This window comes from Parasteatoda tepidariorum, chromosome 9 (assembly GCF_043381705.1).
Source record: "Parasteatoda tepidariorum isolate YZ-2023 chromosome 9, CAS_Ptep_4.0, whole genome shotgun sequence".
Lineage (NCBI taxonomy): Eukaryota > Metazoa > Arthropoda > Arachnida > Araneae > Theridiidae > Parasteatoda > Parasteatoda tepidariorum.
The window spans coordinates 63,098,122-63,125,529 of NC_092212.1; the positions used below are offsets into that span (position 1 = coordinate 63,098,122).

Below are 27,408 nucleotides of genomic sequence, written 5' to 3' on the forward strand. Positions count from 1 at the left end.
ACACATTTTTATGAAGACCATTTTTAGTGTATTTTTAGTCGAAGCGTAAGTTTAAAATCGTTATATTTTACATGGGGGGCGAGTAAATGATACGATAATTTTCTAGAAGAGTCATGGAACATCGTCAAAAATTGCTTAATCCCTGCTGAAATCTCATTGTTACGCTTCCCTCGGGGAGCCTCCCTATTATGACTTGTTCTGAAGCAAACAAAGAAACAGTATATAATAGGGAAGCACTTCTGGTAGCGAATAGCTACATTCTCAGCCATAGGTTCTTATGCGATTTTAATCCTGATGATATGCCCTAACTCAGTGTTCCCCAACCTTTTTATCACCGCGGACCAGTCAACGTTTGATAATTTCACCGCATCCCGCTTGGGGGGGGGCGTTGATTGTTTATATTTTTGATTTATTAAATTTGATTCAATTGTATTTAAACATGCCTTCTAAATAAAATACAGTTATACACCAAAAAATAAATATGAAGTGATTTAACATTTGAAATTACTAGAACGTTAAATCAATGAGAATCCTGAGCTTGCTTCTTTGCAATGAGACGGTTCCATCTGGGGGTAATCGGAGACAATGATACATTACAAACATTAAAAAATTTATGTCACTACCTTTGGGGGTTCCCTTTTTTATAAATAAACAAAATTTTAATGGAACACAGATATTTTAAATTTGAGGTATAAACCGCGGAATTTAAATTCAGGTTCAAAGAAATGGATGGCCTGGTACCATTTGATCCACGTACCGGTACCGGTTCGCGGACCGGTGGTTGGGGAACACTGCCCTAACTCACCAAGAAGTTAGTTAACATTTACGTAACATCTAATTACATAAAACATTTTTAAGTTGCACATTTCGGCGAAAATTAGAATGAAAATGTCATTTCAAAAAATATAGCTTGGATAGAAAAACAGACATCAGGTCTAAAATTAGCGAAGTGAAAATATCTCCTGAATTCGTTAAAAGGTATCATGCAACAGGAAAAAAAAATTGTTCCCCAGTCAAATTTATGACAAGATAATTCTTTTAAGATATAAAAATGAAAAAATATCTTTTCATGAACAATCAGTTTTTTATTAAGTTTAACGTTTTTATGAACGTTTTTGAGAATAAATGTTTATTTGATAATTCGTTCTTGAATTACAATGCTTGGACGTTGACTAAATGAAATGATACAGAATAACTTTAATTTATATATTTTTTGAAATTTATATATTTTTTTAATTATGAACTGTGTGTATAGTACTAAAAACTGTCAGCGAAAACATACTGTGTGAAATTATGAATGTTAATTTGTAGTAACTATTAAGTAACCAAATTTTGATTTTCAAACGAGAAGAAATAACAGAGGAACATTGTTTGTTTCTTTATTTTGTTTATGGTAACTGAAAATTAGTTTAACCATAGCACTAGTTTGGAATCAAAAGGAAACTATATATAATTAAGAATTTAGGTGATGGGGCATCCGTAATGTATTTTACTACTGGTCTTTATTTTTCAGACTTTATTTTTCAGTCAGACTGTACCATAAAACGAGCTTTCAATGCCAGACCAGTTGGCAAACGAAAAAGAGGCAGGCTGAATTTTAGACTGATATATGGCCTAGAAAAAGAACTCTTGGTTTCAAAAACTTAAAAGTGTAAAACGCTAGAAGAAAAAATGTTAGACAGAAAAAAAACTTTATGAGAAGGTCAAGGACCCCGCTGGGGCTGTTAAGCCATTGATGATCGTTACCGAATATTTTCTTTCCGTTTTATAAATTTAGGCTCAACAATTCATAATGCATTTGTAATCATTCTAAAGTATTGTAAAACATAATGCTTGAGATTTCCTTCTAAATTTTAGAAGTTTCTAACGTTAAATTTTATTCTCATAAATTTTAAAAACCTTTTGTGAGTCCTTATAAAATTGAGAGTGGAGCTCTATAGCACTGAAGGAATTTTTCAAATTACATTTGAGGGGTCGGCAAAAAGTGCATACTGTTATAATGATGGAGATAGTTTTTACCATCACTTAGTGATAACTTGCCAAAGGGAAATTTCATAGATGTATTATTTTAAATTATATCTTTTAACTAATTTTTTTCTTCCTAAAAATTACTAATTGCTGGGTCTGTCAAGCCATTGATGATGATAAAACGTAACCAAATATTTCCTTTCTTTTTTTTAATTTTAGGCTCAACAATTCATAATAAATTTGTAATCATTCTAAAGTATTGTAAAACATAATGCTTGAGATTTCCTACTAAATTTTAGAAGTTTATTACGATAAATTTTATTCTCCTAAATTTTAAAAATCTCGTGAGAAACCTTTTAAAATTGAGGGTGAAGCTCTATAGCACCTGAAGGACTTTTTCAAACAGCATTTGAGTGGTCGGTAAAAAGTACATACTATTGTAATGGTGGACAGTGCTTTTTACCCTCATTTAGTGATAATTCACCAAAGGGAAATCTCATAAATGTTATTACTTTAAAATATATATTTTAACTAATTTTTGTCTTCCCAATATATGCTAATTGCCTTCCCTTCAACTGAATTAATACTTTAGTTGTTTCAGAAAATGTTTTTCTTTCTCGGAACAATGACAATAGATAAATTAAGAAATTAAGATTAAAATAATTTTGTCTACAAAAAAAATTTGGTATAGAAGAATTTTTCCGATAATATTTCAGATAGATAAATAATCGTGTTGTTAAATTAGTATTAAAACAATACTGATAATTAATTTCTGAAGTTTCTTAAATAACCTTTGTTTTTAATATTTCTGAACTTCGTAACCACTCAAATAAATATTTCGCAGATATAGAAATTATTAATACTACAAAATTAAGCAAATACTGCGACTCTAAATAAAACAATTCTAGTTAACTAGAACTAGACAGTAAAACAATTTATTTCGTAGAATTCCAATTAATAGGAATAAGCACAGAATTAAATGAACCTAAAAGGGATCGACATAACAGCAGTGCTTCAAGTCCAAAAAAATTAAATAGTGGTAAAAGACAACTTAATCATACTTTTTTTCGAGTTTAACATATTCTTGACTAACAGAATGCACTGTTAGAATTTTCATTCTAAAATTATGGTAAAATAAACGACGATAGTCTGTCCATCCAATTAACCGGAAAGTGTGCGATAAAGAACATATTTTACTTTTATTGTTAAGAAACCGTTTACTCCTAAAATGCTTATGAAACCATAAATACAAAACTATTCAGTTTTCGAACCATTTACAACTATGATGGTTTCAAAACCGTAACGAAGAAATTTAACTGGATGTAGGAGTCAGGGTTTTCGTTAGTTAATAGGCATTGGAGAGTGCAGGAAACTTGAAACTCTTAATTAGTAGAAGCGAATGGTGGAAATGCTGTGGTGTTAACCCTGGGACTCCAACCCAAGTTCTTCCAGATTAGTTCTCTCGGCTATAATATGTACCCAGTTGCAAGCATATATGGCAACGTTACTTTTAAAAAGTAACGAGTAAAAGTACAAGTATTTTTTAAAAAAATAACGAGTAAAAAGTAAAAAGTTCTTATTTTAAAAAGTAACGAGTAAAAAGTACAAGTAAAAGTACAAGTACTAAACAAAAAAAGTAACGATTTAAAAGTACATTTCTAGGAAATCGAAAATTCAAAGTAACCTAAAATTTTATTGAATAATATTCTTATGTTCTTTAATGTTTTTGCAAAATTGTTGTTATTTATTTAATTATTTTTAATTTTGAAAGTTATGGACATTAATTTATTTTTAAATTCGGAAGAATATTATAATATAATTTTATAATATAATCGTATAATATAATTTTAAAATCAAATATAATTTTAATATCAAACTTTTTATGGATTTGCACGAAAAAGAAATTTTATCTATTGATTTTAATTTTTAGTTTATTATTTTTATTTATTTAAATTACCATTGATTTAAAATTGTTTTACTCTTTAGAAACGCGTTTTAAAAGCACAAACATAAACAAAGCAAACACGGGGTTTCAGATAGCTTTGTGATCTTTGAGCTAGTAAAAAATAATTGAATGTGCAGTATAAGTTGAAACAGAAGGTATTTAAACACGAAGTTAGCTGTGAATGCATATATATTGCACATTAATTTTATAAATTAAAAAAACATAAGCATTTTTTTTAAATTTAATTTTTTGTTTTTTTAGAAAGCTTACCGAGTTTTAGAAAAAAGTAACGATTTCATTCGATATTTCCGTTACAAATACTTGTACTTTTTCCCTAAAAAAGTAACGAAAGTACAAGTAAAAGTACTAAATTTAAAAAGTAACGAAGTACAAGTAAAAGTACGTACTTTTTACTTGTACCGGCGGTACAAGTAACGAAAGTAAAAGTACTGCCATGTATGGTTGCAAGACAGTGGCTTCTTTTAATGGGCTTAGTTGGAGCTATAAGTTTCTGGTTATTTACATTATTGGGTGAAATCATATAATAAACGGTTTTTCTCACGGTTAACAATTTGATTACCATCTTATTTATGCTTATTCAACTGTTTTTGTCTAAATATGGTAAAATGACAATGAAATTAAATGTTATTGATCCAAACATTTTTTCCGAGAAATTTTTAACAGTGTATAAAATGATTCAGCATATTTATCTAGCTGGAAATCCTACCTATGTGTGATTTATAAAAATAATCTGTTTAATTAAATAATTGTTTTCTAACCAACCAGTTTTTCCGAGAAATTTCTATCAGCGTATAAAATGATTCAGCATATATATATTCAGCTGTGAGTCCTACCTAAGAGTGATTTATAAAAATAAACTGTTTAATTAAATAATTGTTTTCTAACCAACCATTTTTTCCGAGAAATTTCTATCAGTGTATAAAATGATTCAGCACATATATATCCAGCTGTGAGTCCTACCTAAGAGTGATTTATAAAAATAAACTGTTTAATTAAATAATTGTTTTCTAACCAACCATTTTTTCCGAGAAATTTCTGTCAGTGTATAAAATGATTCAGCATATATATATCCAGCTGTGAGTCCTGCCTAAGAGTGATTTATAAAAATAATCTGCTTAATTAAATAATTGTTTTCTAACCAACCATTTTTTCCGAGAAATTTCTGTCAGTGCATAAAATGATTCATCATATTTATCTAGCTGGAAGTCCTACCTATGTGTGATTTATGAAAATAAACTGTTAAATTAAATAATTGTTTTTTGTTCATAAAATATTCATATCGCTTTATATTTTTTAGCTTAAGTTGTATCCGTGCAATAGTTACATAATAATAACACTGGTTAGTTTTTATTACATTGGATTTTTTAACGGAATATATTAAGACATTTTCGCTGATATTTCAGATATTTAGGCAGGATAGATATCAGGAAAGATATTTAGATATATTTTTAAATACTTTCGGAAATGCTTAAATGCTTAAACATTGCTAATTTCAAACCTGCAATCGTTTTCCTTTAACAAGCTACAGTTTTTATGCAAGTTACTAACCATACCCCTAGCCATGATATCTTAAAATTCGAATAAATATAGAGTAAAAGAGAGCAATGAGAAAATCAGCTAAGATTTTAAATACGTTATTCTTTCGTTAATGTCATTATTTTGAAAATAATTTTTGTTATTAATATTTTCGGATGCATAAAAATTGACTGTTATTAAAAACAGTTTCTTTAAAACATGGTTTTTCGTAGCTACCTCACCAAGAACAATAAAAAAGCTAGAATTTAAGTGGCTGACACTTGAAAGAAAACAATCATTTTAAACTATTAATGTCTTGCAGTAAAGAATTATCTGAGCTTTATAACAGACAAATAACTTAAATTATTTAAAAGTAACTAAACCTTTTTAAAATCGCCAACTTGGCGACATTTTTCCACCTAGATGAAAATTATAAAAGTTGCTGCCTTATTCTCAGTTCTTGCAAACTTTTATAGAAGCATTAAAGCTTTTAAATTAAACCAAGTTTTTAAATTATAAAAAATTAAACTACAAATGCTTTTCACTTTCATAAAATGAAGCTTTTCTCCCAGACATTCTTATACAAAGTTCATTATGTCCCGCAGTGGACTGATCGTTAAGACATGATTGCCAGTAGAACACCGAAAACAGGCATCACTAATTGTGGTTAGCGGATAGGTGATCATTTTGATCAGCCTTCGTAGGGGTCGAGGGAGCGTGGTATCAGTCCTCGTTAAACTGTTCTACCGTAAAGTACTCGACTTCGCGCGCAGGTTGTCAGGCTACCAAAGCAGGGATGCCATCCCCTCTACGGAGGATCAAATTTGCGATGGCATGTTTTCGGATCATTCTGAGGGATGTCAGACCCTCTCAAATAGCCCATTTTGCAACTCTAGTGCGACGTAAATAAAGTACCTACCTACCAAAGTCCTTTATGGCCTTTTAGAATTTTTTCCAGTTTGAAAATTGAATTCTTTTTGTAAAATGCCTGTCTGCTAGAGTGGTTTATTAAAACATATGATGGAATTCAAAATTTTCTTTGATGCATGCAATTTATCGAAAATGACAGTCCCATTCAAGCATATAACTATTAAGGCATTTTTCATTTGTTGGCATTTCTTTTAGCATTCATGAAGAAATATTTTAAAAATTACTTTTATGTATATTTTAATACATAAAAAAGTATATGGCGTTAAAATGATATCTAGGATTAGCTGACCAGCGTCCTCGGAAGATTGAAAAACTGGTAGCAAAATTTCAAAACACACATTTGAAAACTTACTGCTTTATCTCTCCAATTTAATTTTCTGCGTTTAGAAGTCTCTTTGAAAGATTATCTAACAGAATTACTTCTTTAAAAAATATTTTGATTTTTCCGACAGTTTTTTGGTTTCTAGAGGACGCTGGTCAGCTTAACTTAAAATATTAAGAATTTTCGTAAAAGTAAGTTACATCGCCAACACTTAGAGTCGTAATTGCCAAAATAATGACTCTTATACACACTTGTTCAAATTATTGATTTTTCACTGTAGGTAAACTGATTTAAGAATTGCATTAAAGTTAAGATTCATATGTTCAAATATAAATGATTCTAACACTAGGAAAATTTCTCAATGATTGTGCAAATAGACACCAATTGGCAAAATTCTAACATTTGTCTCCAGTAGATGGCAGCACAAAATATTTTGCATAAAATGAATGAGACAGAATAGCGATCAGGAGTGAAAGAATTAGTACTTGAGTAGGAATCTGTGAAATATCGAAGTCAAGGAGAATACCGATAAGAAAGTCAAGAAAACTCGAGCTATGACTGTGAAATGATCGCACGTCGAATAAGAAACAAAGAAAACTATGACAAGAGAATGAATGAGGCTGAAAATTGTGATAGAATAAAGGATAGAATAAAAGAATAAAAGGTTTAGAATAAAAGGATATTTGATAATGTGCACTGATTTCTCCGAGTTTAAGCTTTTCATCTGATAAAAATTTGCTTTCAATTCGAAGAGAAAGTTTTATTTTCTGACTACATGAATCTTAATTCTGAAATAAAAATATCCGAAATTTGAACGAAATTGGTCGAAAGCTTTATGAGAAATGAACTTTAAAATACAGTGTTGTTGAAAATTTTTAACTCTGAAACTATTCCATGAATTTTGATTAAATGTGGTATTTTATGATTAAAAATAGTTCAAAGTAATGTAAAAATTTATATGTATTACAATTTAAACATTTTTCAGTAAATATAAGAATTAGGATAAACATAATAATTTTAGAATAAAATAATTTATTAATATTTATTTAAGTGATCAAGTTACGCTAAACTAATTTTATCCTCAATTTTATTTTATTTTTAAAACTAAAATAAGTATATTTTCAGAAATGCATCAAATCCCTTTCAAGAAAACACACCTGTCTGGCAGACCAAGTTCTTACTAATTTCTGAGGTAAATTTCTTTACAACTATCGTATTTTTTAAAAACGTTACCTTACCTTTTATTTAAACTTTCATTCCAGTTATGACTTATAATGTAAACTTCAGGTTTGTCTTTAAAATACTTTTCTTTTCCAACAGTTTAACCATCTATGATGAATAAAACAAATATGAAATTCGATAGTCAAATACAGAAGTTATTCAAGTTGCTAACGGAAACAGAAATTACAACAATTGAAGAGCTTCAGCAATACAATGATGGAAATCAGAGTCGTATTTGCATAACTACTTTACTAGCGATAAAAAATTCTATTAAAACCAATGATGAAGCAATATTTCGAGGATTATGTCGAATCTTGGCATTGCTGAGTGATTTGAACATTTTTCCAGACTTAATGTCTCGCTTTGATAGCGACGACAATCCTTTTATAAAGTCGAATGTGATAATAATGGCTTGCAAATACAACCGAATGGAAATCCTGAATCACGTGCTGAGTGAAAATCCTTCTATTCTGATAGGTCTCTCCAGTAAAGACGGTAGAACTTTTCCTTCGCCTGCCGATAATGATGATGAAGGTCACAATGCCTTTTATTACGCAGTACGAACAGGAAATACGCAGCTTTTAGAGGTTTTGATGAAGAAGTGGTCATTGGATTATTTTTCGACACACATCCAGGAGCTGTGTTTTCACCTGTCAAAAAGCTTGAATGAGTTAATGCTAAAAAATGTTGATGTATCAACCAAAATGAAAATGTATATACACAGCTTTTTGCTAGACAGTTACTTTGAGCAAGTCATTCCATCAGACTCAACTGATTATTCTCACGATGATATCCAAGAAAGTTTGTCACTTATTTTGGAGTATAGTGGTTTAGTTCAAGCGATGTACAGAAACAGCGAATCGAAGTATCAAATGGTTTTCTTAGCGAAACAAATAGCACAGAATATAATGTTATCCAAAAGAAGACTGAAATCTACATATGATAGAATTCCTTGGGAAGAGATGGAATTTCACTTAATCTCCTTCATCCGTTATCTGAGTAATCAAGGAAGTTACATCAACTGCTTTGTAACAGAAAAAGACTTTGTAAAATACCTTAAAAATTTCTGTGAGTGCCTGGCCAATGAAACAAAAGAAATTAATCTTATAAACAAAGAAGTGTTGAGAGAGCTTCCTGAAAAAATAAAACGTGATGATGTGGTAAGCTGCATAATTTCCAAATATCCACATTTTGAAGAATTTTACCAAAATTATCAGACAATTCGTGATCATGAATCTCTCAATATTATTAAGAAATATGTCGACATAGTGATAGAAGTAGACAGTCTTGAAAACAGCGGGAAAACTGTTATTGTTAGAGCTCTGCAAGTTTTGGGAGAGAATTTAAAAAATACACTAGAATCGCCCAAATTGTCTTCTGCAACAAATGAGAAAGTGATGCTGTTTATACCTGACAAAACTAATGCTATTTTAAAATTCTTACGAGATTCCTTTTCGCATGGTTTTCCTTTAAGAACCTGTAAAGACGTTGAAGAAATGTATGGCTCTGAATTTTACTCATTTGTTCAGAATGACGTGAAAAAATTAGAACACGGAATCACATTGGCACTTCAGAAAATAAATATTATAACTGTCAGAACTTTGTTGGAGAGAGTTTGTGAATGTGAAGACATGAATGAATTCAATGAGATGTTTCGTATGATTCGACTGTTAACTATTAAGCCTGATTTAACAAACATTTTACCAAGTAACGCTATTATGAATACATTGGAAAAGCTTATATCTGATTTAAGCGAAATTATAAAGGAAAAATCACATTTTGAAGAAAGTATCTTCTCAAGAATAGAAGATATCATTAAATTTGAAAAGAGTCATTTGAAAAATTCTAGGAATGAATGTGAATTAACCATGGCATTGTTAAAGAGTGCACACATTGTTGAAAGTCAAATGGGAAACTGTTTTATTTCTGGAGTAAAGAAATTTATCAAACAACAAATAAAATATGTCAAACCTCAAATCATGCAGCAAGGTATGACTAGATTGGGATTATTACTTAATAAGTTAACTAAGTACGTAAAAGATCAAGTAGATGAACAGGATTTATTAAAATTCTATTCTATAATTTTCGAAATTTGTAACATATTTAATAGTGAAGGACAAGAAATTAAAAACCTGCAGGAACTTAAAAAGAACTTTACCAAAACTAAAAAAATAACTGCTGATAATATTAGAAAAATAAAAAAGTCATCAACCACTTGTTATCAGGATATCCTGTCAAACGATATAGCAGCTTTAAAGAAAATTATACACGAGCATAATCTATCTGAAAATGACATGGAATCATTTTTTAGGTATAAATATAATTTTAAATTACAAGTAGAAATCGAAATGCTTATATTATCACTTTTGTCTAGCTTAGAGCGTTCTGAGCATTATTTAATAACTAGTCAGCTATCTAACGAAGATGACTCTCTACTAGTAGGCAGATATCTAAGGAATTACTTAGCACATGGAAATCCTGTTGTGGATATTTTAATGGATTCAACTCAGTCAATATTTTTATTTGCAGTGAATATTATCAAGCATGATATCTATCGAAAAGCAAATTTTACCATCAAACACAAAACGAATCGATTGAATGCAAAATCTATTGTTGAAAATCAAAAAAGGCTATTTAGTGCTTTTTCTAAGGGCTCCTTCAATGATGTGATACACTGGATAAAAAAAGGAGCTGATATCTTAGGAAGAGACAGCGACTTGATGACAGCTTTACATTTTGCTTCAAAATCGTCCAACATTGATAATATAAAATTCTTAATTAACCGTGGATTAAATCCAAATGTTAAAGATTTCTGTGATAGAAATATTCTCCACGTCGCTGCAGCTTTGGATCGTGTAGACATAGTAAATTATATAATTAAGGAGCTAAAAATATCAGTTCATGAAAAGTGCAAACGAAATCAAACAGCCCTCCATATTGCGACAGAAAATGGTTGTTTTGACGTTGTGAAAACTTTACTTCAACACATGGGTACAATTGATGTGGAGCCACTATTTCAAACGCCAGTATTTAGAGCTGTGATTAATGATCATGTGGAAATTGTAGATTTATTTCTTCCTCATATAGAAGATATAAATTCGATCCGAAATGCAGACAATTTAACTTTCTTACATGTTGCAGCAGATATGGGTCTTCCAAACATGGTAATTTATTTTCTAAATATAGGAGCAGATGTTAACTCTACAGCAAACAAATTGGTCACGCCTTTGCATCTAGCTTCTTATGCTGGTCATACGGAAATTGTTGAAACATTGATTTTAAAAGGAGCAAACAGAGATGCTAAAGATTTCTTTGATTACCGCCCACTTCATTACGCTGCTTGCAATGGACACTCATGTACTGTCGAAGTTTTATTGATACATGGCGCCGATATAAACGCTTTAGGAGGTCAACAACATTTACCTTTGCATATAGCCATTAAGGAAGGGCATATCAATGTTTTGAAAACGCTACTAAAATATGGTTTAAGCATTAAAGATGTTGGAAAGAATGACGCTTCTTTATTTGATTTTGCCATACCACATAGGAATTTAGAACTGATTAATATTTTAATTGATAACAAAGCGCCCATTAATGCAAAGAATGATAATGGTAACACTTCCCTTCATCTAAGCGTACGAAATGGTTCTACAGATATCGTATGCCGGCTAATCGAATGTGGAGCTGAAATTAATACTTCAAACGAAAAAGGTTTAACACCTTTGAGTCTTGCCATAGAACTAGGTTATTTTGAAATAGCTGATAAACTATTATCGGAATTGGCTGATATTTGTCCCCTTAATAATCGTGGCCAAACTTTATTGCATTTATGTGCGTCAAATTCTGCATATCTGGACTTACTGAACGATGATTGCGAATTAAATACTGTAAAATGCAATTATAATTTATTTAAATCATGCAGGTTTAGCGTTTTTAAAAAACTTTTAGAAAAAGGATCTGATTTTGAAGTTAGAGATATTTTTGGCAGAACACCGTTGCACTTAGCTTGCAGCTTCGGTTTTATTGAAATCGTGCTGCATTTAATCGATTTAATGACCTGCATTGATATCCAGGACCAAAGAGGATTTACTCCTTTACATTACGCTGTTAATTATAATCATCTTGAAATTGTAAATATACTGATAGCGAGTGGGAGATGTTCCTTAAAATCTAAAACATTAAAAAACGACACTGTGTTATGCTTGTCTTCAAAAAACAATTACGCTGAATTAACGCGATTTTTAATTAGTAAAGGAGCAGACGTAAATGATGGTGACCCACTTTATAAAGCTCTGGTGCGATGTAACCAGGAAATATGCATAATTCTTCTCCAAAAAAAGTCAATTAATATTGAAAAACAGTTTCAAGGTAAAAGTGAAACTTTACTTCATCTCGCTACCCTCAATGGCATGGAACGATTGGTGTCTTGCTTCTTAAACAAAAAGAAATTTTCTAAATTAGCTGACATTAACAATTCTTTACCTTTGGCAATTCAGAGGGGTTTTGATGATATCGTATCTCTCTTATTAAAGCATGGAGCTGATGTGAACATAGTCTTTGAAGATAATATTACACCTTTGCACATAGCAACTGCGCGAGGTCATTCTAATATCATAAAAATATTGTTAGATAGGGGAGCAGATTTTAATAAAGTGACTACAAAATATCCAAGACCAATTGAGCTGGCTGTATGTCAAGGTCATTTGGACTCAGTAAAAATATTTTTCGAGAATACAAATGTAAACGTAAATAAAAAATTAGACAACAAATACACTTTTTTACATATAGCTGCTAAATGTGGTCACCTAGACATCATAAAATTTCTTATAAGCAAAAATGCCAATATGAATATAGCCGATTGTGAAGGCTCGAAACCCATACACTTCGCAGTTCAAAGCGGCAATTTGAATATTGTTAAATACTTTATTCAAATAAGTGAAAAATTGTTAACAGAACGTGGCTATCAAAATAGGACGCCACTTCACTATGCAGCTGAAACAGGCCAAACTGAAATTGTTAAATATTTAATAGAAAACGGAATAAATGTGAATGAATCTAGAGATAATGGAATAAGACCAATTCATTTAGCCGCAAAATTTGGTTTTGATGAAGTAATCAAAGTACTTCTTGACAACGGTGCGCAATACGACTGCGTTGATGACATTTTTTATAATACACCATTGCTTCTAACTGTTAATGAAGGTATTAAGAAAATGTTACAAATGATTAAGGAGCTCTTTCTCACCGTAAAATGCAACAATATTTCAAATTTAAAATCACTTATTGAAAAGGGAGCTTGCATCAATGCAAAGGATTTAAAAGATGCGACACTTTTACACTACGCGGCCTGGAAAGGGTATGCTAACATTATTCAAATTTTATTAGAAAATGGTGGAAAACCAAATGCTGGAGGAAAAAAGGAGGCCACACCTCTTCATTATGCATCAAAGTATTGCAAGTTTGGAGCAGCTAAAACCCTACTAGAAAACGGTGCTATATATAATGCAATGACAGCAGCCAGGAAAACTCCTCTTGATCTAGCTTCAAGCAATGACGTTATTGATCTATTACAGTTAATAGATCAAGCTTTCACATGTGTGCTGAATTGCAATGTTCAGATTTTAAGTATTTTAGAAAATTTGGAAAACTCTTACTCATTAAAATCCGTAGCGTGTGCAAAAAACAAGGAAGGGAAAACTCTAATAACTTGTGCTATTCTCAATGATTTTCCCAAATTAAGCCATCTAAACAATATATTCTTCAGAAACTGTCCAACATCAAGAGATGAATGCATTAAGTTAACAAGTAAAGAACAATTCGATGACGCTTTAAGCAATTTAAGCGATTTTCAGAAGAAAACAGCTCAAAATATTGGTTTAGATAATCCAATTTCATGGGAATCAGACGAAATGTCAGCATTTATAATGTATAAGCAACAAAAATATAAACAAGCACTTGATATTTTTGAGAAAATATTCCAAAAAAAGAAGGAGCTTTTTGGCCTCAGTGACGGTCGTACTTTGGAAACGCAATTTTTTATTGCAACTATCTACCGAAGCTTAGGTAGAGTTTCAGAATCTTTAAAGATTTTTGAAGATGTTTACTCGCAACAACGTAAACTTTTTGGGCTAGATCACGTTCAGACTTTGACTACATTATGCTTTATGACAAAAGTATTGTGTGACCTAGGGCGACCTGACAGTGCTCTGGAGAAAAATAAAACTGTATTTAAAAAGTTTCTTCAAATGTTTGGGCCAAACTATCCTCTGACAGTTGTATCTCAAGATTGTCTTGGCAATACTTTAGCCCACCTGGGTAAATACGACGAAGCTCTGACATGCTATAAATGTGTTTATGAGTACAGTAACAGAGTATTAACTTCTTCTCATTCGGAAACACTATTGGCACTTTTTAACGTGAAGCGTGTATTATGCTATCAAAATTTAACTGATAAATCTCTTACAGAGTTAAGAGAAGTTTTAGACATTCAGAAAAGTGTTTTGGGTTCGGAAAGCATAGATACTTTACACACAGAAATGACAATTGGAGGATTCTTATTCAAGAGCGGTAAATGCAGAGAGGGTTTCAAAATTTGTAAAGACAGTGTTGAGAAACAAAAAGCTATTTTGGGAGAAAATCATTCAGCAGTTTTAAAATTTGAACAGCAAGTAGAAAAAATGAAAAATCATATAGATATGTTAAATATTCAAAGTCTGTCGGATTTAGAAGATTTGGAGAAAACTAAACAAAATCCAGCATCAAACGAATCGCTTATTAAAGAAATGATGAACTTGGCAACTATTGATTCCGAAGGGAGGACCTTTCTTCATTTTGCTGCTAGTGAAGGTCATTTATTTTTAGTGAACGATGCATTGCAGAATGGATGCAATGTTATGCATCCAACCCAAAAGGGAAATACGGCTTTGCACATTGCTTCCTCCAAAGGTCATGCTGAAATTGTCGAAAAACTTCTAATGCATACAAAAGAAAATAGCTCCGATGAATTGACTGCATTTGTTAATGCAAGAACAAGGAATGGTGGTAATTCTGCATTGCACGTAGCTGCAAGCATTGAAATTGCCAAGATCTGTCTAAAGTACGGTGCCATCTATAACATACGAAATAAGGATGGTAAAACGCCGAAAGATTACACTACAGTAAAAGAAATTTCTGATTTTCTACAACTTATGGAGGATCTTTTTGTTGGTGCTTCGATTGGAGACGTCAAGTTAATATCCAAATTACAGAATTTTCAATCTGAAGAAAAATTAGCAGTTTCAGGTGCAATTAATGAAGAGAACTACACATTATTCCAAGTAGCTGTGAATAACGGACACAAAAATATTGTTGCTTCATCTTAAAGTCTGAGATAATGAAAACACGAATTTATTTTCTAAATCACTAAGAGAATTGAGTAATTTAAAATTTCGAAAATAATCTTGGTTGTTTTTCTTGGTTTAGTCCCTATGTATTGAGAGAAAAAATGAATCAATTTTTGAACTATTGAAACGATTTTCAGTGACATGGCTTAAATTATGTATTACACGAAATTGAGTATTTTGACTCAAAAACACGTTTTAAGCATTGTATCTTTTTTCAATTAAGTCAGATTGATATAGAAACTTCAATTGTTATTCCCCTGCTGCTACAAACATGTATGTTTTGTGGGAAGTTAAAACATCAGTCGAGACAACTATGTGGAGAAAAATACTTGAATAAAATACTGTTTATTTTTATTTTTACTGTAAATTTTGTTAAAATTATATAAGCACAAAATTGTAAATGCATGGTATGATTATAACACAGGGGAACAAGTTTTTTGTAGCATTATAGAAAATAGTGGGCTGCGCCTCCTGATCACTAACGCTTGCCAACCTTCGGAAATTGCTACGCAATCTTATATGGTTTGCTTCGCAAACCAAGCTCGATTTGCTCCTTAATAACTTAGGTACATTGCAAATGCGCAAAATTCTAAGAATTCAAAGCAATCATTCAAATCCATATAACAATTTTTCTTTTAAATCTTTTCTTTTTCTTTTAAATCTTTTAAATCTATCTTTTTAGTAAATACTAAGTCAGTAAAATAAATTTGAACTCAAATAAATGACATGTAATTCGTTAAACCTATTAGAAATGTGCTATAGTATAAAATCTTAAAGCGTAACAGCACGACTGAGACTAATTTTTCAATGAATAACTAATAGCGATAATAAAACAAATAAATTCGTGATATAAATCAAAAATTGTCAAATAAATTCGTAATATATAAATTCGTAAAAAAAAGCGCTTTCGACAAAATACTAAAATAGAGATCTATCGACAAAGACTACTCACTTCTGCCTAGCTTAATAGTATGAGATTGCCGCAGCTGATGCTCTCTGGTTATTTCAGTTTCCGTTTTTAAAAGCGCTATATGTTGAGTCACCTCAGATAGATTTGGCATGTGACATTTTTAGCGGCAATCATTGGTCGATTTTCTAGCGTTGCCATTCGGTGAGTTGTAATGAGGCTTTTTTTGTCGCCGTGTAAGAGAAATACACTCTATAACAAAAAAATCGACGCACCAAGAAGCAATCATTCGATTGCTTTGAAATTTCGTATGCACGAATGTTTTGAACAGATATGGCTGGAATGATGCCGATTGGGGGTATAGTGTTTAGCGAGGAATCCCGCTTCCAACTGTGTCCTGACGATCATCGAAGACGTGTTTGGAGAAGCACATGGCAGAGGGGGGATCCTGCCTTTACTATTGCACGCCACACCGACCCTCACCTAGGGATTATGGTCTGGGGTGCCTTTTCCTTTGACAGCCGGACCCCTTTGGTCGTCATTAGAGGTACACTTACTGCACAGCGGTACGTCGACAACATCCTAAGACCTGCTTTGCTACCGTTCCTTTTGCAGCGCCCTGGGCTGCTTTTTCAGCAGGACATTGCCAGACCACATACGGCACGTGTTGCTATGAACTGTCTGCAAGCTGGTCAAACTCTTCCTTGGCCTGCCAGATCACCAGATCTCACTCCCATCGAGCATTGCTGGGATATGATGGGAAGGCGATTGCATCTGGCACGGAATGTTGATGACCTCGTTCGACAATTGGATCGAATTTGGCAGGAAATACCGCAAGAGACCATCCGGGAGCTTTTTCGGTCTATGCCACGCCGTGTGGCAGCTTGTATCCAGGCTAGAGGAGGGTCAACACCTTATTGAACTTGTTACTGTAACTCTGTCATAAATTATTCAATTGTTTTGAAATTTTAATCATTTACTATTCTGTGCATTGTCTTCCTAACCAGCAATTTTCGTTTCAATCGGAGAACTCCTTCTTGGTGCGACGATTTTTTTTATAGAGTGTATATATATACATATATGGATACTTGTTCTTGTCTAATTCTTGTGCGTGGATTTCAAATCTGAAATTATCTTTTCTCTTAAAGCTACAATTTTTTTTAATATCAATTTTAGTTTACTTTTTGCCAAAATGTCCAAGTATAAAAACGTTATATGTAGCAGGTTATCGTGTAGATGTTGCTATAAACCTCTAGAAGTGTAAAAGCATATCAGAAGGATTAAAATTGCATAGGAAGTAATGCCCGTCATCGTACAAGGTTAGGAACGCTTACTTATATCATGACCTGTTCGGAAGCACACTATGAAACATTTCATAATAGGTAAAGCTCACATAGATGCGTATGATGACATTTTTTTAAATTTTTTTTATTTCTAATGAGCTGCCCAATCGGTCTTGTCGATGAGCAGGCCTAGTGCGTTCTCCAGAGGTGGTATCCACTCTTTCAGGACCACCACAATGGGTGAGATACCGTTGGTCATGTTAATTTGGACGTCTAGTTTCTGCCACACTAGATGGAAGCACCGAGACTCTATTTGGATGCTAAACTGCACTAAGAATTTAATTTTGCCGGAAATGCCGAGAGCCAATGAGGCACTCCAGGGATCTTTTACATGCCGAATAATCATACGACATGGCCGATGAGGATTTTCTGCATCCCGAAAATCCGGTGTCTGGGCCGGGGATCGAACCCGCAGACTTGGGCTCAGTAGGCCAACGACAAACAAACTGCGCCACCCAGCCGCATGATGACATTTCGTGTATGAGTTCTTATGCAATTTTAATCCTGATGATGTGACCTAATTGCCCTAAAAGTTCGTCGCAGCGCTTATGAGATCCCCTTCTATAAATATCAATTTTAAACTTGTTCATTTCGAAAAAAACAAGCACTGAAAGCGCCATTTAAAATACCTTGCAGACAGAAACTGATTACAGATTTAAAATCATCAGCGACGTGAAAATATCCAGTATCTGTCAGCAAAAAAAAATCTCATGCAATTAGATACAAAAAAATTTTTTCCCTAGTGTAACTTATGGTTTTGTTAGGGTATGAAAATGGAAAATAAAAACTTTTTTCTTACAAACATTAATTTTTTTATTAATTTTAATATTTTTTATGAGCATTTTTGAGGATAAATGCTTAACTGAGATTTCTTTCTTGAATTACAATGACTAATGTTATAGACTAAATGAAATGAAACTTGAATGAATGTTGACTAAATGATAATTTAACAAAATCATATGTTTTTAAATGTATCTGCGATAATTAGTTGTGTATCTTTGGCGTAGCACCAAAACAGTCAGAAAATGCATCCTGGAAGAAATCATTAATGTTAATTAGTAGCAAAAACTATCAAATTAATGCATTTTAATTACCGAAAAAAATAAAGCACTGTTTGTATCTTTACTTTGTAGATGTCGAATCTGTATCTGTTGGTATATTTCTGTTGTATTTGTCTTTATCTATTTGTCGAATCTGTAATCTGTTTGTATCTTTCTTTTGTCAGCAAAAGGAACAAGTCGAAGCAAAAAGAGATTGTAAATGAAACTAGTGATTTGTATGAGGGCGCATCTTTGAAGAGTTTCGCTAAATGTTAAAATAAAATAAAAAGAAGTTTTTCGCATTTTTCAATAAAGTTTTGTTTTTATGTGACAACTTGGCCAAATAATTATTTTTCTTTTTTCTAAATATTATGCTAAAATTACATAATACACTTGATGACTGTAAAGAAATATTGTGAATTGTTGAGAGATCAGAATATTCTTGAGAGTTTCTGGTAAATTTTTGAAAGTTACTGAGATAAGCTTTACCCTTATAAACTTTAATAGTTAGAATGCTGGGGGTCAGTAGCACTGAAGCAGTTTTTCAAATTGTTTTTGAGTGCTTACCAATAAATCCTAGTTGTTGTCACCGATTTTTTTTTTCTTTTTAGTGAGAGCTTATTAATAGGAAATTTTTTAAAAAAAGTATAAATAGTATATAAAAGATAAAATGTATATTATTAAAAGTTTATTGGAGAAAAAAATTGACTTGTGAAATCGTAAAATAGATTCTTGAACAGAATTGGTTAACGTAATGCGATTGCAGCACCATCTAGTACAACTGCAGCACAAATAATTTAATATAGTGTGATGATTAACTTCGACCTGCAGAGCGATTGCATCTCCAGTTACCATTTTAGCTTTCAACAGGATTCATTCATACACTTTCTTAAAGAAATGTAAAAAAAAATGGCTGCAAAGAAGAAATTTCATAAATTTTGTTTAACCGCAACGTTTAATGTTTCCAAATGAATATATTTAGTGATAAAATCAGAGAATTCTCATTTTTAATTTTGAAGTGAAAGCTGGTAAGAAGAATGTTTCAATTCCCTTTTAACACTGCTAATACCACTTTTTAAGTTTTTCAAGATCCTTAGTACCTTCTTTGTTTAAATAAGTACCGTGATTTGTCTTTAAATCAAAAAAAATAAATGCGTATTTTATTAACAACTTATGGTAAACAACACTCTACTTTTTCTACAAAATTAAGCCTAACACTTAAAAGACTACTTTCCTCTTTTTAGTAAATAGGTGATATTCCAAGAGATCTTCTTTTTAGTAAATAGGAGAACAGGATGCTAGATGTACTTTATAGCCGACGTTGAACAGCAAACCTAATATTGATTTTATGACTACCAATGCTCAACTCCGTAGCCTTGTAATTTTGGAACCCAATCCAGAAAACAGGGGAGCTTCTGGAACAAGTATTGTGAGAAATTTCCCTTCTTGGAGACCTTTTTGTTGGAACTAACCCCTATGGAAAGAAAAACCACGAAAATATCCCACGGTTAGACTGACGGTAACGGGATTCTAACCCATGATCCGTCTACAACTAAGGATGTTCTCTCATGTTTCTTAAAGGGAAAATACTTTAGAATTTCTAACATACTCTCGAAATATTTGACACCACTTTTTGACTATTCCCTGGAAGTGCCACAGTTGGCCCGAGTTTCCTTGGGAGTGTCCATAACAAAAATAATCTCAATTTAGTGAGCTCTATGAAATTTATTTTCTAAGAAATAGAAATTTTGCTAAATAATAATTTGAGCTTTAATTCTATGAATAGTATTCTTTAATAAAGTATGTATTCGTAATTATAACTAAAACATTTTTAAAAATAAATTTTAAGTTTAATTTTTTTTAAAGTAAAGAAGTTTTTTTATAGTCAAATAAATATTGGAAAGTATGACATTCATACATAAATAAAAGAAGTCTCTAAAGTGAAAGTAAAAAAAAAAAGGATTCGCATTTTGCTTATCTAATGTGTTATCTGCATAGATAAAATTTAAATGATTGACAAACACAATACACCTCTACATTAGTCATTGTTTATACCACAAAAAGTTTAAAAATATACTCTTGAATATTCTTTCGCTTTGAATAACTGATAACATTTTCTGCAACATGAATCAACAGCACAAATTACTATTTTCTCAAGTCTTTACTTCTCTTTATTAGGCGTAGTTTGAATACCAAATAACATATAGCGTTAAGCAGGGATTTTGATATCACACGGTTTTTTATTTCTAGAAAATTGTCTGCTGTTATTAATACTTTACATACACCCTAGAACGATATTTAAAGAGAACAAGCAAGAGTTCAAGCAATTAAACAAAAGTAACGAGTTAAAAGTAAAATAGTTCTAATTTTGAAAAGTAGAGAATAAAAAATACAAGTAAAGATAATTGTTTCTATTGGCACTTATACAAACCAAGCTCGAATATCATTGGTCTTTTGCAAATTAAGTCAGAAAGGTGCCGCACTTGGGAATCGAGCAGGTTAAGTATATTACACTTAGAACTTTTCAGGCGTTGTCTTCGTATTCAGAACTCTAAGCGATCAAGTAAATTTAAAAACTATAATACCTGCCACGAAAATTTACTACCTCTATCATAAATTTATAACAATTATGACAAATTTTAAAACTACCGCTCACTTTGAAGTCGCATAAAAAAATTAATAAATTTACCAAGTTAATTTAATAAATTTACCGAGTTATTTATGCAAATGAACTATATCACATGACAGAATTATTTGAATTCAATAGTTTAAAACGAATTTCGAGGTGTGTTCATTTTCGTATACATGCATTTCGAGCTCTGTCTATTTTCGTAAACATGAATTTCGAGCTCTGTCTGTTTTCGTAAACATGCATTTGGAGCGTTGTCTATTTTCGCAAACATGCATTTCGAGCTGTATCTACTTTCATAACCATGCATTTGGAACTCTGTCTACTTTCGCAAACATACATTTCGAGCTGTATCTACTTTCATAACCATGCATTTCGAGGTACGTCTATTATCGGAAACATGTATTTTGAGAGGTATCTAGCTCTTGTAAACATGGATTTCAGAAATGTGTCCAGATTCAAATACTCAAAAATAAAAGTTAAAAATAATGAAAACAAACATATTTATCTTATTTTATTATTTTTATATACTAATACATAGCCTTTAGTTAAAATTCCACTTATAAACTCCTATTTCATATATCCATTAAAAAATATATTGAAATTATAAATTAAGAACTTATTTAATATGTTTCTGACCCTTACCATCTCTTCTGAAAATGTAAATAAATAGAATAAAGAAATAACAGCCAAAAAAAATTGGAGAAATAATTGCACTAAGAAAAAAAAACATGATATGACACGGTTAAAAGATTTTATTATGATTGTCATAATCGCCTGCAAGAATGCATGCACACAAAAAGTGATACATATTTCTTTTGTTAGATTCTAACAGCGAAAGAAGTTCACAATTGTAATAACTTATTTTACACACTTTCAAAAGTGTCTTTATTCAAATAAAGAGTGAATGAACTCCATGAATCAAGTTTTTTTATTGTTTGAACATATTCTGAGCAATTATACCAGAACAGTTATATGCTCTTACATTGGTTTCCTTGTTTACCAGATTACGAAATATGTAAAATAAAGTTATAAAGAATAATAATCTCATTCAATATTTAAAATTTTGCAGGCCACTTGAAATACTAACTAACTAATCAAAATGTTACAGAGCTTTTATTCAATTCAGGATATCTGCTCTTTCATCTCAGTAGAACTAAAATTGGAGGAAAGGAAGGGCTTAACATTAGGTTTAAATATCAAATAGTTCAAATGTGTAAGCAAATTGAAATCAGGGTTAAATATTATAATAAGTCGCAATTGATACAATAATAAAACAGTAATGAAAGAAAAGGAAAATAAAATATTTACAAAACAAGCCACTTGAAATTAATCAAAAGTAACTTTATATAAAGATATCGTTCTCATTAAATACTGGTAAATGCAATTTAAATATTTACTTTAATTACTTAGATTTTTAGCTCGCCGGCCAGGTTTCCGAGCGGTTATCCTGCCTGACTACGGAGCCAGTGGCTGCGGGTTCGAATCCCGCTCTGGGCATGGATGTTTCTTTCCCTCTATCTGTGTTCTATGTCCTTTCTCCTTTGTGTGTGAATGAGACCCGCCATATAAACGGGTTGTGGTAGTGTGACGTGGGTGACGCTGCTCCAGCGCCGTGGCTTCACCACAGGTGCCCACTGGGTAACGAAAAGAGAGTTAGCAGTTCTGGCACTTTCTGTGGCCAATGGACAATAGCTCCAAGTGCCAACCATTGAAAAAAGAAAGATTTTTAGCTACATCAAAAAATTTAAGAACCATTAGGATTTCAAAAATTAAGTTTTTTAACAGGACTATTCACATTGCGTTTGTTTGCTGGCGAGCCCGAAAATTTCACGAATCAGATTTGAAAGCTCACTTGCACTTTCGAATCTGATTAGTTCTATTGGCACTTTTGTCAGAGTGAAAAAAAAATTCTTCCCAAAACCGAGTAGAAATTTTTGTTTCACTTGTCAAGAAAAATCTAATCAATGAATAAAAAAAGGACAGACTGAAAAAGAAAAAAATTGGTTAGAAAACTTTTTCAAATATCTTAAATTTATTTACTACAACACAAACCAAATATTTTGGAGGACGGCATTTCTCCGTGTCCCCTCCCCCAACTACAGTACTGGATACGTATCCTTAAAAAATCAACCCTCTTAAACTGTGAAACTTAACCATCCTTTTAAAAACAACCCAGAAGGCAAAAAATGAGGTCTTGGAAATTACGGAAGGAAAGTAAGCTAAGAAAAAAAACACAGTTTAGGTGCCGTTCAATTAGGGCCAAACTCTAATTTTAAACTTCATCTGAGCTTTAGAGCGGACAAATAATTTAAATATTTTAAGAATTATTAAAATTTTCGAAAATAGCCAATTTGGCGAGATTTTTTCAAGCCGATAAATAATTCTTTATCATTGTCAAAAAAAAACTAGATCACTAATACCCGCCAGCTTGTACGGTACTACCTGCCAAGTGGTAGTAAAACAACAATTAAGTTTGGAAAAATTTTCTAAAAACTAAGCTAATCCGACAGCTATAAGCACAATTAGTCAACAAACAGATCTCATCTACATATTTTCTTTTAAATTATTAATTCGTCGTGGTAGATTAAAAGAATTTTGAAACTTTAAATTTCAAGATTTAATGCGTCAAAACGTTAATGTTACTATTACTAAGAAAATTTTTTCTCAACGGACGTACAAGCTGGCAGCTATGCACTTTTCATTTGACAAAAATCTGGCTTTTCTACATATTGATGTTTTGTTCCATTTTCAGAATTAGCGTAGAATTTAGAAGGCGCTGGCCAAAGATTGGCTAAACTCGACCAAACAGCCATGAATTGATAATTAACAGCAGTTATTAAAATATATTATTCGCAACAAAAAAATATATATGTCTCAAGAGAGTTTTTGAAAAACGGCATTAAATGGAAGTATTTTATTTTTTCAACCTCTAAGCATAAGATGTACTCAAGGACTCATATTGTTCTCTGTTCTGTAGTAAACAAATATTCTTAAAATAACTCTGATTGGTGTTAAAATGTAGAATCCCAATAAACGGAAGTGGACATATTTATCGGATAGTGGTGAAATTTCATTATTAAGTTAAAGAAAGACCACATGTTTCGATTTAAAACGATTGCTCCATTTATATATCTGAGAGTGACGCCATTGTAGATATTTCGTGGCAATCATATTTAATACTAGGTGGCTAAGCCCCCTGTTCACTGCCGCTCACCAACCCCGATTATTGCTTTGCAATAATTGTCTTTTCTTGGCAGAAAACAATTTTTCTATTAAAGTTAAAATTATTCACTTAACATATATGTACTAAAAAGGAATTCTGTTTACTTACTCTTGTGCCTCTACTTCCCACGTCTAAATATTACTCTCAAATATTACTTTACCCAAATATTAGATCTTTTGGTGAACGGAAGTGATTTTTCGAAGCAATCATTTTTTAAAATAACATTTATATTCTTATGGCATTGTATTGTTCAAACAAATTTGATGAGTTCACAACCATAATTTAATACTCTCGCTAATAGTAGCAGTACTGGAAAATAAGTTTAAATTAGGGATACAAAAATATTTAAAGAAAAACAATATCTTTACAACTATTGTTAATTTTGTGCTGATGACAACCAAAACAATATGGAAATGAATGAGGAAAAACTGGATCCTACCACGTGATTTTCCGGTCAATAAAAATGCGCCAACAACAACGGAAAACGGAGTCAGACTTCTGTGATTTTATGTTATATAAAGAGACGTAGTTTACAAGTATCCAAATAAATCTGATTGAAATCACATGGTTAGATTTAATCACTTCACTTTGATCCGAGTGGCAAGTACTACAGGGTTATTATCATAATTCCCTCCGGGCAGGAACTGGATTATCGCATTGATGTATGTCGTGTTACCAAGGGTTCACGCATAGAACACCTGTAATGTATGTAAGTAAAACTTGAATAGTTTCGGAATAATTTCATATGTTTCTTTCTTTCATATTCGTCTTCTTTTTTTTACTATAACCCTTCGAAACCCCTGAGGGAATTATGAATAACCCTGTATGATTGTCAGGTTTTATATCTTTGTTTAAATTGCTTGCATATATTGTGCTGTTGTAAATTAAATTTATTTTAAGTCAGATTTGTTAAATGAAATGTAAAATGATAACGAATAAAATTTATGCCCGCTTTGAATATATAAGAAAAATCACTCGTTTAAATCAGAAAGTTACGATGCAAGAAACTGTCTAATATTTTTTGCTTAATTCTTAACGTAGATGAGTAACATCGCACCGCAGCAGCGAAAGTCAAGTGCTTAATTCAGGGGAGTTACTACTGTGGAAAAATTAAAATAAGGTAAAGAATGACTGGAGAAACTAATTGTTTTTACTAATTTATATCTACTCAGCTATATTTGTATGCTATATCTTGATATTAAAAAAAGCTAACTTTATTTCAAAGAGTAAAATCAAAATTGAAACTGCTAACACACACAACAGCCTGATGAAAATTTTGTTGCTGCATTTTATAAATATTCCAGGTGTGAGTCATCCTGTTTGATTAATCCTAAAGAAAAATGTTTTGAGAAAAATAAACATGCGACCAGTTTTCGATTTCGTTTAAACAGATGCATTATAACTCTTGCAGGGATGCCACAGGTGACTGAAAATGTAAAATTAATAAAAAGCAAAAATCTATTAAAGGTAGCAACCTTTTCTAGCATAATTCTTCCAATTTTCTAATGAAAGAAAAGATAATGCAAAGTAACTCATTGTTGTAACTACGATTGAATGGAAGACTCTTTATATTATTAAATAGATTGAATAAATTAAAATGAATTGAGTTTTAACCACTTCTTGAACTTTTAGTCGACTGTGACATCCCTGTAAATGTTTTTTGAGGAAAAAAAAACACTTTTTATCTCTTAACAGCGTAATGATGTAAGCGTTATCAATAACAGCTCATTTCTATGTCGTTTATTTATAAAGAGATAATTTCACTTTTTCACTCAAGAGAGGTGAATGTCCCTTTGACGTTACAAAAGACAAATAATATTACCTCTATTTTTAATCAAATATTAAACTTTATTTTTTAAATTAGAATTCAGCTCTATGTGAGAATTTTTTTCAACTTTCTTTTTCATATACCGTGAGTATATTTAAAATATTAGACCTTTCCTTGAAATATTCAGTTGTGTAAAAGAAAAATTTAGAAGTTAATAAGAATGAAGCATTTCATTTATGATTTAAGTAATTTTGTTTTCGGCTTTTTAAAATCCATTTATTTTATTTAGATCAGATCAACTTAAATCCTATTTTTTTCTTTTTCAAATGTTTATTCATATTTGTGAATATTAGTTTGTAATATGATATTTTTATGTAATATTATTTCTTCATTTATTACTTTTTTAAGACATTTGAATTTAACATTATGTGATGTAAAGTTGAAACGGGAAAAAATAGATCATGCATAGTACTCTTGAATTATTGGTCGGATTTTCACTCTGTATTATGGCTATGGCAAAGCCTTGTCATTGTCCCCTCTGACTGATTATAGTCACCATTCAGAAATTTAAATATTTTTACCGCGATATTATCAAAATTTGTATATCCTAATTCTTAGTAGTACAGTAGAGCGCCAATTATCCGAACTGTTCGGGACCGAACGTGGTTCGGATAATGAAATGTTCGGATAGTTGGAAAGTTGCTTAAAACCTAGTTTAAATGATTATTATTTATGCACCAACTTTCCTTCACACTTTTTCTAGGCTTAGGACTGGCAGTAATAAAATAAAAATAGCTAAAATAGCTCTGGCGAGTTTAAGACTTTTTTTTTTCAATTTTTAAATATATTTTTGTAAACTTTTTTTTCCAATTTAAATCATTTTTATCATATTTCGGCTTTTTTATAATTTTTTTTGTCAATTACTGATTTTACCACATTTTTCTTTATTTTCCATTGCAAAAGAAATCCAGCAGACTTTTGTTTCAAAGAAGATACTCTTTTTGAGCAGCCATATCCCTCCTTGTTTTTAAATAAATCAACTGAACTTGAATCAACATAATTTTGGCGTTCTAGCAAATTCACTGCAATATCTAATGAATTGCATGCTTCTATATGAGAAGGTCCACTATCTTGAACTTGATCACCTACGTCTTCCTCTTCGTCTGTGGAGTTCCGATTTTCATTCAAAAT

General features: G+C 31.5%; 1 protein-coding gene across 1 annotated transcript in view; it reads left to right on the plus strand.

Annotated features, from left to right (window-relative positions):
- Positions 1–15,658, plus strand: part of LOC107440006 (uncharacterized) — a 30,247-nt gene extending 14,589 nt beyond the window's left edge. The window contains exon 4 of the mRNA XM_043052028.2: positions 8,028–15,658. Coding sequence (XP_042907962.2) covers positions 8,028–15,283 — 7,256 coding nt within the window. The 3' untranslated portion in view covers positions 15,284–15,658. The remainder of the gene's footprint in view (positions 1–8,027) is intronic.
- The last annotated feature ends 11,750 nt before the right edge of the window (positions 15,659–27,408 follow it).